Source organism: Hyaena hyaena, unplaced genomic scaffold, assembly GCF_003009895.1.
Source record: "Hyaena hyaena isolate Hyena2069 unplaced genomic scaffold, ASM300989v1 scaffold_260, whole genome shotgun sequence".
In the NCBI taxonomy this organism is placed as follows: Eukaryota; Metazoa; Chordata; class Mammalia; order Carnivora; family Hyaenidae; genus Hyaena; species Hyaena hyaena.
The window spans coordinates 1,644,721-1,658,724 of NW_024080892.1; the positions used below are offsets into that span (position 1 = coordinate 1,644,721).

Genomic DNA, 14,004 nt, shown 5'->3' on the forward strand with positions numbered 1-14,004 from the left:
GATGGCTCCATTATCTTCACACTTCATGGTCATTCTTTCCGGATTCCAGCATGGGTTGGGTATTAAAATTAGTTGTTGGGGTTGCTTTGAGTTCTTTCCCTTTCCTGTGTCTTTCTAAGCATCTAATTTCTAAGCTCAGAAGTTGGCCTTCAAGTACTGTGAAGCCAACACCACCTGCACTGGAACCAGATAAGTATACGTGTGAACCATAGTCTAACCTGTGTTAATTATCCTGGTAATAATTTCACTGCTTAAATATTTAAAAACAAAACCAACTGGGATATTAAAAATGAGCAGGAGCCACCACCAGAGTGACGACTGAGCACCTCCTTGGTGCTCCTGTAAGTTTCACAACCAGCTGGTGTGGCATGTCTGACAGAGGAGAGACTGCCGGAAAAATGAAGGAAATACCTTGTTCAAAGACACACTGGAACCAGTTGGAGGAGCTGGGATTTGAACTCAGGTAGCTTCTCTCTATACGCCGCATTTTTAACCATTCTACCCTAGGCTTGTTTTTTAATACAGTCTGTAAGGATGATGATTTCTTGTAAGATGCTCTTCTATGTATTTCAGGTTTTGCTGATCTTTGCAAAGGAAGATAGTCAGAGTGATGGATTCTGGTGGGCCTGTGACCGAGCTGGTTATAGATGCAATATTGCCCGGACTCCAGAGTCAGCTCTTGAATGCTTTCTAGATAAACATCATGAAATTATCGTAATAGATCACAGACAGACTCGAAACTTTGATGCAGAAGCTGTGTGCAGGTACCTTCCCTAATGTAACATGCTCACTAAACGTTCATCCAGTAGCTAAAAATGAAATTCATTTATAAATGTCTTCAGTTCCATCCCAAGTATTTCTAAAATATGTGTTGATGTTTCCAAGCAGTATATGCAGATTTCTGTGATGAAAGCTATAGGTCCTCCAATGAATTTATCTCACCTTTTCTGTTTTTCCACGTTTGAGTTCCATTGAATTTAGAGGTGTGATCTGGGTGCCTCTGAAAATGTCAAGGTGGTTTTTTTTCCCCCTGAGTATTGCTCATATTTCACACATTCACACACTAAAGACATTAAAATTCACACAGTTCTTATTATACAGATACGGTTTGGATTTAAACCAGATATTTTAATCTTAATTATTCTGTCTCAAAGTGAACATCAGAAATGTGTGAAATACACATTTTTCCCTGCCTGACACAGATGGGGTAGATCGTACAGTAGTTGTGGAGCAGAGGCAGCCACTTTACAGCCACAGAAAATCTTCCAGGGATCCGAACTCCCCGCTTGTTTACAGAAACGCTTGCCCTCTGGGGAGAGAAATGCATGCCTGTTCATAAATAAATGCAGTCCTAAGAGTTAGCTGTGGATGAACCGATTCATTTAGCAGAATTGGAATGCTTTGAAGCTCGAAGGCAAGAGGTCACTAATTAAATGCTAGACCAGCACAGACTCCAATTACATATGGAGCTGGAATTTTCTTGAATATTAGTAAGTGAAATGAAACACAAGGAAGTGGGTTCTTAGATCCTTTGGTACTCTGACAAGAAATGATTGGATTAAGAGACAATTTCTCATCATAGGTCTGGCCTTGTTATTTTTTGACCATTTTCATTTTCCCAAAGAAGATTTTTTTTTTTTTTTTTTTTACACAGAACCTATTTTAAAATGTCTTACTGGCCTCAAATTACCATAGCGTTCTGCATAGAAATATTTTCCTATTTAATTACTATATATGTGAATAAATACATCATAAAATTTTTGGATGATACTCTCATCCAAGGAAATTTGGATGAGAAATTTTTTTCCTTTTATTTTTTTTAATGTTTTATTTATTTCTAGGAGAGAGAGAGAGACAGCGTGAGCAGGGGAGGGTCAGAGAGAGAGGGAATCACAGACTGAAACAGGCTCCAGGCTCTGAGCTGGCAGTCAGCACATAGCCCGACGCGGGGCTCGAACCCACGAACCGCGAGATCATGACCTAAGCGAAAGTCAGACGCTTAACCGACTAAGCCACCCAGGCGCCCCTTTTTTTTCTTTTTAAATGATCGACAGGATAGAATTGGGTCCTTTGTAACTAGATCTACTTTTTCTTGGCTGTGACTTAATTTTCTTACATGATTTTGTAGTAAAAACCCCATAATCTTTTGCGCAAACATGGAATGATTGAAGACAGCATTCGGGTGTAAAAAGAAAAAATTCTTTTAATTCAGGTAAAGACCAAAGTTAACAGATAAGCTTTACCATATTCCTTGAATATAAAGTAATGTAGTTTTGATGTCTAATAAATATACTTCTGTCTTAGCCACACAGAAGAACAGTGGGCGATATGTGCAGGTAGAAACCAGGTTGTGTATCTGGGGGTGTGATTACTGACTGTTAGTGGTTATGTCAAGTGCAGCCTGATTCCTAAATGCTTGGCTGCACATGTTCCCTCAGATGAGTAAGGGACACACTCCTGGCACATGCACAGTCTTCACTGTCATCTGTGGTCCAGGGTCCCTGGATTTTTTAGCTAGACTGGACTGTAACTTAAGGCGCTTCCTTGGACCTGTGGCCCACCTATTCCAGCCCCCCTTAGTGCTCTCATTCAGGAAGAGGTCCAGCTGTCTCTGACCATACCAGTTTCTTTGGAGGAATGAAATCAAAGAGATACCAACAGGAAGCAACCCCAAAAATGTAAGCCAGTTTCAGAAGCTAAGAGAGCATGGGCTCCAGCCCTGTTATGTTCCTGATGGTGTTTGAGCCTCTTGAGGCCCATCCCTTAGAACGTAGCTGAGCGGTATAACCTTGACATCTCACTGCAGTGGAAGAGGCTCAACAAAGGTAAGAAGTGCTTAGTAGTTTCCTAGAGAGTAAGGCACACCTCTGACTTGCTGTGCATTTTTTTTCATTCAGTGCTAACTGATATTGCTGCTGAGAATTCAGTAGGCTCATAGGTAGACAAAAACTGTAGCTTCACCTTAGCAAGGCTTGTGCTGTGGGATGGCTGAATAGGAAGCAGTCTATGCTAGCATTGGAAGGCGTATTGACTTACTCCTCCTGCTCCACAGTGAGTTAAGCCATTGAACTTAAGAAGTTTGTTCAAATACCATTTATCTACTAGGGAAACCTTTCCTTCCCAGGAAGACCACTGGTCATTTTCTTGAACCTTCCACCCACATAGACTGAGGTCTCCAGGAATAGGAAATGGGAAGGTACATTTTTTGAGAAAGGTCAGGCCATTTTAGAGTTGAAGGAAATGAAGGAATACAAGCTGGCTTTTTTCTGGGGGAGCAGTAGTACAAACATGTTGAAATGGAGAAGAGCTGAAATGCCAATAGCTAGGAAGATAAACAAATACATGCAGTTTCACAAATTACTCAGGAGCAGCCTGAGCCTTCTCTTCTTGGAGATGATGGTTCTCTTCCCAGGGATCTCAAAATAAACAGAGTCCAGACTGAGGAGACGGGTCAAAACAAGCCTGCTGCTTATTTGTATGGGACCCTTTATTAAAAATTCGTCCAATACACCACCCCTGACCTGAATAATCCAGAATCTCAACTGCAGCAACAGACATAGCACATTTTCTAAGAAGATGCACAGACCTCAAAATTCTAGATCCTTACCTATTTTAATCCTATTAAATTCCTAGGGAATAAACTACATACAGGTGGTCACAGTACAACAGGTGTCGTCAGGGACAGGTGCTAGATGCAGCATTTCTCAGCCCTAGGTGACAGTTCAAGTATTTCAAGTATTTGAGCACAAACAACAACAGTGCAACCAATAAAATTAGGGTCTCTTTGTACCACTCTTAATAGGCTTTAATCTGAATTTGTATGTCCAGCTGCCAGTGAGTGTGTTAATTTTTATTATAAGGTCATCTTTCTGAGCTCTCCTATTTTAAAAGAAAAAAAAAAGTAATTAGCTCCCCAAGTACAAACTGATAACCGGAGACCTATAGGACTGCCAGATTGTTTTTTTTTTTTTGCAGTGTGGAATTTCAGTCAGAAAACATGGAATTTAGGTGGAATTTGCCAGTTTTTGAAGTGGAAAATTGGCAGGTCTGACCTATTGGATAATTGCCTTGGCGTTAAAAACAAAATCCGCTTTTTTTCCCCAGTAAAACAAAGAGTGTGTCCTGATCTACAAGGGCATCTTTCTTTGTTGTCTTGCATGTGTTTTCAGACTTTGTCTTGATATGGTTTTGTGCCATTTTCAATGTGAAGTTCCACGTTCATTCATTGTAACAAAGCCTAGATCACTTGGTTTGACTTGGAACCTTCTCATTGCAGGTCGATCCGTGCCACAAATCCCTCCGAGCACACGGTGATCCTGGCAGTGGTTTCTCAAGCGTAAGCTCACCTCCGTCCCCAGCTGGAAGTAGTACTGTTCATTCTGAAACATTCGTCTGAATGAATCCAGTGTTCGAGCCAGCAAAACAGTTGGCATGCCCTCGGCCCTACAACACCAACCTTAGATCTTGCTTTGTAGGGGTGTTCTTTGTTTTGCTAGTTTCTGGAACTATTTAGCTTTTTCTCCGTCATATTTAATTGCTGTTAACACATACTCATGCACCTTAGGAAAAAATGAGCACTCCTTATATGCTAGAAATGAGAAAATCTGAGGAAGAGGTCTGGGAAGAACATTCTTCCCACTTATCTTTCCTTTGAAGCTTAGAGGTAGAATGCTTGTTCACTAAAGAAGAAACAAATTACAGCCTGAGAACAAAGAAGCACTCTAAATACATGGGAGGAAAGGATTGTGTAGTTTGGGTTGGGACTGGTCAGTGTCTAGAAGCAGGACAACAGGACGCATGCCAACATTGGAAGGCAAAAAAGGGGGATTAGGCTGCAGGTATGAGATGGTGGGATGAGAAGGTTCTCTTGCAGATTTTGTTGTCTGAAATGGCCACCACTTAGAATGAAAGACCTTGAAGGAAAAAAGTAGTTTGTACAAGCTACAAACATTGGAATCCTTGTGGTATCCAAATTGTTGTATTCACTTAATGGCCATCATTCACTTCTGAGAGAATAAGACCTAGCACCTACTGCCCTTGGCTCCATTGTGGCCACTGTCACGGAGTCTGCAGCAAAGTTGCTGACAAGCCGGCAATGGAGACCAGAGAGTTCAGGTGTCCGCCAGGCAAGCCTGGCCCAGGGAGGTTTGAAATACTATGTTCCAAAGCCATATTGGTACGGGAGTTTTACCCCAACCATAGACTCTTCCTTCCCTGTTATTCCCTGATTCTGTTGTTTGGAGCTGTGTCACATCACTTGGATTCCCACTGTGGGATGTGGGCTAAGGAAAAGAAAGAAACTGTCCTCATTGGTTCCTTATCACTTCATTATCCTGGTGGGATATAGGGTCTCAAGGAGAATGAGGGGAATCAAGATGAACATTCAGCCTTCTTTAGCCCCTCACCTGTGTTTTGTCTTCTTGGCACTGTGAGATATTAACAGGGTGTTAGAGTCTCGGACATGAATACCAGGAGTTACTAGGCCACATGCCATATTCCCCAAGGCTGACTCATTCCATAGACCCAAAGGAGAAACACTAATTTTTTTTTCTAGTCACATATTAAAAATATTTACTGATCCTTGACAAATAATGATTTGCCATGGCTTGCTATTTTTCACCCCCCCCCCGATTTTTTAAATAAAATATTTTATACAGGTAGAGAACAATAATAAAATGAATGCTGAGTTTGTGCAACCCAGTTTATGAAATAGAATGTTATTACTACCTTCAGACTTTTCTTGTGAGCCACCACCCCCACCTCCTCCACCCCCAACCCTCCCAATCCCAGTCTGTCACTGGGAAGTAGAGTCTGGAGTTCCAGGGTAGAAAAGAGAGGACTGCACTTCCCTACAGGGAAGGCATGAGCTATAGGTAATGCCACCAACAAGCACCAGGATTTCTCTTCTTCTCCACCTGCTGCTCCACCCATTGTCTTTTATTCCATTGTCCTCCCCTATTTCCCAGCATAGCATGTCTTCGTCATGTGCACACATTGTACTCACGTGGAAGTTCTGAGACCCAACTGTAGGCTCAGTATAGGAAACCTTCCCATGAAATGAGGGACAACAATAGGGTATTTTTTTCTCTTTTTCCTTTCTACCATGACATTCTTGAAGACCTTCTTTTCCATTTGGCTATGGGGTGCTGCAGTCTGTAATGCCACTTGTCTCCCTCACATTGAGAGTTGGACCCAACCAGGTGTTGGGGTGGCAGTTGTGTTTCCAGAAGGTTTGGGGGAGAACATCAAAGATAGTCTCTAGGATGAGCATTGCAGCCACCGTGTCCCATCCATGTGTTCCAGCTTTCAGAGACAGCCCAGCTTTGCAGGTGGCCACTCGTGTGCCTGTGGCCATGCTGTCAGGCCCACTGCTGCAGTTTTCTCTACTCTTTGTGTTCTTTTTGTCTGGAAGGCAGATGTGGGAGTCTGGGTCCTCGAAGGCAGGTGCATCCCATGGGCACATGCTGGTTAGGAAGCCACTCTTAGCACAAACTCCATGCTTGCCTCATTGCTCTCTCTCCATGTTTCAGTGTGAGGAACCTGGTTTGTATCTACTGAGTGACTACATTTTCTGCTTTGCTGCAGATCGGGCGACCATGAAGAGGCCTCGGTCCTCCCGCTCCTGCATGCAGGCTTCAACAGGGTATGTATGTAGGAGGTGACCCAGCACCTCTGTCCAGCACCCATGTTTCACCCTTAGTTCTCAACTAACAGCACAGCCAAACAGCCTCAAATAACCTTTAAGGGAACTGAGCTCCAGGACCGTGAGGGAAAGGATGTAGCTCTTCTCACAAGCTGGTAACAAGCGATTGCTACTCAAGCTTTTTCTCTTATTACTTCATGTGTCTTCATCATAGAAATGTAATGACCTAAAGCACATCTTATTATTAGCAGGTCAAAATTCTGTAGCCCCAAAGTAACCTCACTTAAATGAGTCCAGTCAGTGAGATCCGGTCTTTGTATGTGAATAGTGTACGGTATATAGCTACGTCCTGGGGCACCTATGTTCCGTGTTCATCATGTTCCAGCCAGAGCTTATACCTTAGGGACAGATGCGTGATGGCTTTCGCATCTGTCAGCTTGTGGTTTAAACCATAAATGTCAGCAAAGAAAAGTTACTTGAGTGACAACTCCACGAATAACACTAATGTTGAATGTGAAGCTTTAGATAGATTACTCCACGGGTGATGACACAAAGATAGAGACTCAGGTTGTTCATTACTTAACTCCTCACAAGAACCATAGCTGTTAAAGAGCAGCAGACCGCTGAGAGAATCCTAGGACCTGGAGGTGAGGCTGAAGCACCCCTGCATCACAGTGTGATCACCCCTGCTGTGTTAGCAGACCAGGTAGAAGAAGCAGTTACCGAGTGACCACATTGCCCCTCCCCCAGGCCAGTGCAGTGTCACACGGAGAGGTCTCCCCTCATCCTGATGTGGAAAGAGAACCCAGAGGTGACTCCCCGCTCCCCGGCCCCAGCATTATGGGTTGCTCTTTGGGAGCCCATGCTCTGATCTGGCAGCATGGAGATTGTAGGGAAGTCTTTGTGGTTCTGCCACTGGGAATGTAACTGACTGAGTGAGGGAGTGGAGGGGGGTCCTGGCAACACCAATACCTGGATCTTGGCTGACCAAGTTTATACCTGCAGTGCCCAGGAAATGACCCCAACCAGTGGTTTTGCTCATCTGCAGAACCCAGTCCTAGGCGCACTCTGACCAGAGAACTCGGCAGAGCTCAGATCTACCAGATTTGGATCCTCACAGGAGGAGATTTGCTGCCTTAGAGCTGGTTTGCCCAGACTCTGTGGGGAGTGTCTTAAGGCCCTGTGTGACCAGAAAGACTGGCAGCAACTTCTGGAAGCAATACCACCAGGGGTCTTGAGAGAGGGGCATGCAGAGCTGATTGTCCCTGGAGTAAAAGCCGTACCGGGCATGCGTTATGTCTGAGCTATACGCTGTTCACAGGCAGAGGGACTGATTCATAGCTAAGGCTGAGGGTAGCTCCCAACCTCTCCCACCCTGCAGAGGCTGTTTGGGAAATTGAGAGTAGCCTGGAGTGACCCTTCCCCTTCTTCAGGCAGGGGAGCCACACTGGCTGTGGAGGGGTCTTCTATCTCCTTCTGTCCAGAAGACCAGGTGTTCTTAAGACCGCAGAAGGGCTGAGGATAACTCCTGGATGCTGTGTGGCCCAGCAGCACTTGATGTCAGGCAGGAAGAGAGAAGAACTGATAGTTTGCATAACAAAGCCATTGGCATCATTCTGTCAGGGAACTTGGCAAGCAGGTCTGCTAGAGATAAGGCAAAGAGTTTTACTAGCTTTAGAGCTGCTTCTCCCACTGTGCCCAAGCAGGAAATGTAATTCACAGCCCCACTTGTCACTGAACACAGTGTTAGCCTGTCCAACCAGAAAACGGAACCAGAGCATGCCGGAAGCTGCGTAGCCTGCTCGGCAGCCCCACGTGCAGTGGTACTTGAACAGACAGTACAGCCTGCCTTCAGAGCACCTCTGACCAGGAAATTCAGTACACATTCTGGCCTAATTTGGGTTCCTAAAAAACAAGCAGAGCAGTCCGTTGGTCCCATCCTGCTTCCCTGCCAGGGCTGGGAAGGTAGTTGCTAGACTCATCTACTACTGACTGCCATCCTCAGTTCTGACCATCTAGTGAGCCTGACCAGAAACTTCAGGCAGCTGTAGAACCCATCCTGTAGCTTCACTTGGGTAGGGAACCAAGTTGGCAGTTCTATCCAGTAGCACACCACTTTATCCCTGTCCTGAGAGTTTGAACACTTGCCTTGCCCTGAAAAAGATCATAATAGCAGGCCCTACCTAGTCAAAGTCATTAACAGAAATCACACCTGGAAACCCAGACTGAGCTAATCGATGAAGTCTCTGTCAAAGCAAACCTATAAAATCTATAAGATGAGTCCAGGTCCTCAGAGGCACAGATACCAACAGAAGGAGTCAAGGATCATGAAAAATCAGGTAAATATGACAACACCAAAGGAAACTAATAAAGCTTCAATAACTGACCCTGAAGAAATGGAGATCTATGAAGTGTTAGAGAATTCAGAATAATCATCTCAAGGAAGTTGAATAAACTACAAGAAAGCACAGACAAATAATGAAGTTAGGAAAACAATGCAAGAACATAATGAGAAGTTTGACAAGGAAATAGCAGCCATCAAAAAACCCAGAAAAATCATAGAAATGGAAAATAAAATTACTGAGTTGAAGAACTCAGTGGAGAGTTTCAGAAGTAGATTTGACCATGTTGAAGAAAGAATCTGTGATCTGGAAGATAAGACATTGGAAATTACCCAGAGGAGTAAAAAAGAAAAAGAATGAAAAGGAGTGAAGATAGCCTCTAGTAATTATGGGACACAATGGAAAAAAAAAAGTCCAATACCTATAATATTCTCATTATAGGTATTTGCAGAAGTAGAAAATGGACAGGATTGTACATTTAAAGCAGTAATGCCTGAAAATTTCTGGACCTGGGGAGAGAAATGGACATCCAGATCCATGAGGCCCAGAGGACCCCAAATAGGTTGAACCCAAATATGTAATGGGGTTTGGCTACCCTGGGTCAAAAGAACACTCCTTGTCACAGAGCACAGAGAAGCAGGAATATCTGTGTGATGTGGTGGGTTTGTGCTTTGGTCTGCTTCAGTGTGCAGTAGCAGTTCTCTACAAAATATTCACCGTAGCGTAGTGGTTCACCTGTGTAATAGAAATGAATGTTTCTAATTAGCAGTGTCCCTGACTCTCCTGACTGCTTTGTCCATCATCTCCTCTCTCAAAGGCTGGCATTTGGTTCTGAACGCCATTCTTAGGAGTCATGGTCTTAATGAGAATGCCTAAGACAGTGCTTCTGAGTCCGGGAATGGAGAGTTGCAAAAAGAAATTGTCAAGCCATGTGGCTAAGACTTCTTTCCTTAGGCACTTCCTAAGAAATAACAGTTATTTGCAGATTTCATAGATCTCACATTAAATGGTGATCCCCATCTCAATGCTGTTCTTCACCTGTGAGGCAGGGTCTCTGAGAACGTTGGGAGGCAGGTTTTCTCCGCTACCTGGGAGCTGACAGAATGGCGTGACACACTGTAGGTTCTGTCAGTGAGAATCCACGTAGGTGCTATTGACTGTCCTTCAGGAATACTCTGCTTGTAGGTCAGTGAGCCTACCTCTGACTGGTTTAGAGTTTGTCTGGAAGACTGAGATTGCACATTACATCCAGGAGAAACACCTGGCCCTGTTTCAGTGCAAATGCCACTAAGTAAATTGAGGAGATATAGTCCCTGGTTTTCTTTTTATTTCTGTGGTAACCTGTACGTGTTGCTCTAGTAGGTTACATTTCCCTTTTTCAGGGTGTAGTGCTGCTCTTGGCAGTCAGACATTGTGGATAATACCCTTCATGGGATCATGAAAAATAATACCTGTCAGGGACCATCTGGCAATATTTAGTGCTGGATCAGACCAACACCATTTGCCAGCTAGGTCAGGGCAACTCCCCCCCCCCCCCCCCCCCCCCCCCCCCCCCCCCCCCCCCCCCCCCCCCCCACTCCCCAGCCCCTTAGCTCAGGCTCTCCTTTGAGAAGCACGCCATATCTACTGAGGCATTACCTCCTGGGTTTCTGTGGCTCAGGGTCAGCTGAACCTCCCCAGGTGGCTAGTCTCCTTTTTTGGGTAAAATCTCTTCTTTGGCAACTTTCTCCCCAAGCACCCTTCCAAATATGCTGGCTATTCTTGAGGTTGTTTCTCATCTCTGGGTTGTTTTGACTGTATTAAATCATCTGCTGAAACTCAGCTCTGTGTTGCTAGCTAATTGGCCAGTGCGTCAGCATGTAGGTCCTTGAGCGGGGAACCAGGAACAAATTGTGCCATCAGATATTCCACAACATCTCTCCTTGAAGCTTTGGTAGCTTGTACAAATAGCAAACTGCATGGTGCTCAGTCCACTTGCGTTCTATAAACCAGTATCTTAATTCGCAAAGAGTAGTAGCAGCTGGCAGCTGCATTTATATCGACCTTTATGTGCCCCTTTTTCTATTTGCAATGACACTTATTCGATCAACAGGTGTCCATGAAGCCTTACTACATGAAATACGGTGGGGTAGGCCTGGCTGTGGGTACAGCAGTTGGACTCACTGGGGAGGCTTCCTGTGCAAGAGAAAGTAGAGAGCTAAGGTGGACTGTTATGTTCCATCTGTGGGAATTTACTTAATCTTCATCTATACATGAGAAATTTAATATTTTCTCCATTTTTGCAGAGGAAGAAACAGGATCAGAATGCCTAAATAGCTTGCCAGAGCTCATAGGCATAACTCTAAGCTCCACGATGGGCCCACGAAAGTAGTAGATCCCAAACTGCTCTGTGGAGCACTTCAGTGTTCCAAAAGCTTTTAATAGGTGTTCCATGAAAAAAGGCGTCCGTGGTTGAATAAGCTTGGGAAATCAGTGAGAACTGTTCCTCCTCTTCCCACCCCTGGAAATCCACAATGCACACTAACAACATTACACGATGGGCATTGCACACGTACATATTGAACGCTTCTGAGTTCTGCCATCAAGAAACATGCCGAAATCTCTGAATGTAGGGCCCTGAATCTGCATTTTTAGTAGAATGCCTGGTGATTCTTAGCATATTGAGGTTTGAAGCCCACTATTTTTGATAACCTCACATTATTCCAGTGTAAGAGTTAACATAGCCTAGAATACCACCAGAGAAATCTTCTTGTACCTTTGGTCTACAGAAAACTCATGAAGTACCAGTTCTGTGCAAAACAAGGGCTCCAGTGTTTAGAAACCATCACCTGTAGAAAGCTCTTTTTTACTACAATGGTAGTTCTTAGGACTAAAGAAAAATAAGATCTCAGAAAGTTAGTACTTTGCGATGAAAGTGAAAATACAGGGGTGCCTGGGTAGCTTAGTCGGTTAAGCGTCCGACTTTCGCTTAGGTCATGATCTCGCGGTTCGTGGGTTCGAGCCCCGCGTTGGGCTATGTGCTGACTGCCAGCTCAGAGCCTGGAGCCTGTTTCAGTCTGTGACTCCCTCTCTCTCTGACCCTCCCCTGCTCACGCTGTCTCTCTCTCTCTCTCTCTCCTAGAAATAAATTTAAAAAAAAAAAAAGTCAAAATACAGTATGACTTTACATACTGTATTTAATATGTTACACACACACATACACTCGCATTGGAGCTTAAGAGAAATAAACCAAATGTAACAATATCTCTAGCTTAGGACATTATCAGTGATTTGGGTTTGTTTTCTTTATAATTTTCTTTATACATTTTTAAGTTAATATGTATAACTTATTTAATTAAAAACAGACAAGATTTAAAGACTATTAAAATTTGTCTTAAAAAAAAGAAATCTGCCCAACTCTGTTTATTGTAACACTTCTGAAACTGATTCTTATCACAGATCCTTTTTAGTATCTTAGGAAGCATCTGCTAACAATGCTCAGAGCTTGGTTACACGCTGTTACATAATCTTCACCCATCCAGAAGCTCAGCCTGAGCCTAACCATGTTTAACTTTGCTTTTGTAATAATAGGAGAAAGTATTTCCCTTTTGTGTGTGTTCTGTGTTCACGGTTTTCCCCTCTTCCTTACCCCCTATGAACCTATCCCTGGAATAGTGGGGAACCAGAAGTATTCCCCAGGGAGAAGCCATCCATGCTAGATGCATGGAAGTGTGTGTGTGTGTGTGTGTGTGTGTGTGTGTGTGTGTGTGTGTAAGAGGAGGAGGCTGCATTTGGCAATCAAAAGATGAGGAAGTTAGCAAAGAAGGGTCTCTTCCCTTGAAAATGATCATTCATAATGTGGCACATAGTATGAGTGTCCAGTGCTGGGTTTGAAAAGACTTTTGTTAGTGCAAAATAAAGCCAAAATGTTTCAGTAATTAACAAGATGGGAGACACATTCTGTGCCCTTGTGTGTTTATTTTCCTGTGAATACTGGTAATGAAGTTTTTCCCCACCTTTGTTATCAAGGGAGTTAAACATACAGTGTTACTTCATCCGTTGTTTCTCATATAAGCATTTCAAAGAGTTGGACAACTGTTTTGCCTCATTTCAACTCATTTCAGTTTCTCAAGTTGTCTTATGTAACAGAGTTACCTGGGGTGGGAAAAACTAAGTTCCTTTATTCAACTCTTTAAGTCATTGTATGTCTTACATATTATCTTTGTTTTCTTTTCAGAGATTTATGGAGAATAGCAGCATAATTGCTTGCTATAATGAACTGATTCAAATAGAACACGGGGAAGTTCGCTCACAGTTCAAATTACGGTAGGTAGCAAAAGTAAGAAGGAACACAAGGCTAGCAATGTCGTTCAAAAGCTTCTGTGTTTGGACTGATGTTCACAGATTCTTAGCCGAATCCCAGATGATGGAAGATGGTAAATGGCAGCATCTAAACTAGGAGCCCTTTACTCAATGAAATAAATTTGAAAGCATTTCTTTTTTTGACAGTACTTTCCACTAATTACAGCAGCTTTAAAACTATACTCTAGAAAAAGTACTGTTTAATTTTCATACAATTAAATTGAGATTAAGAGTAGCCTATGAGGATTACTTTCTATTCACTACTCTTTTAACATTTGTAAGTTCCTCCTTGGATTGTTATGAATAGGGGCAAACCCATGGGTGTATTATTATGCCAGCTATAATAATTGCTACATAACCATTATGGCAATTTCATGAGGTCTGTTTGTTACCTCAGTATGGATGAAGTATGTTCAGGAAACTTGCTTTAAGTCTCCTTCAAGGCAAATAGTGCTTTAAAAGCAGGCTTTTCATGATGCTCACTTCTGAGATGGGGTTGTCTAGGCATCTGACTGCTGGAACGATGTTCAACTTCTGGGACATTTTGGGATATCAGAGCCCTAGCTCGTGCCTGGTTTTGTGGAGGCTCCCCTCTAGCACCCTCTTAGACCTTTATTTCTTCAACCTGTCCCCCTCAAGTATAGAGAGGAGGGCAACCTGTAGCCCCCGAGAGGCCAG

General features: G+C 43.4%; 1 protein-coding gene across 1 annotated transcript in view; it reads left to right on the plus strand.

The window, feature by feature from the left end:
• The window catches only part of PDE8B (phosphodiesterase 8B), a 137,090-nt gene that overhangs the window by 18,675 nt on the left and 104,411 nt on the right, over nucleotides 1-14,004 (plus strand). The window contains exons 2-5 of the mRNA XM_039245560.1: nucleotides 574-764; nucleotides 4,277-4,336; nucleotides 6,586-6,643; nucleotides 13,202-13,290. Of these exons, the coding sequence (XP_039101491.1) occupies nucleotides 574-764; nucleotides 4,277-4,336; nucleotides 6,586-6,643; nucleotides 13,202-13,290 (398 nt within the window). The remainder of the gene's footprint in view (nucleotides 1-573; nucleotides 765-4,276; nucleotides 4,337-6,585; nucleotides 6,644-13,201; nucleotides 13,291-14,004) is intronic.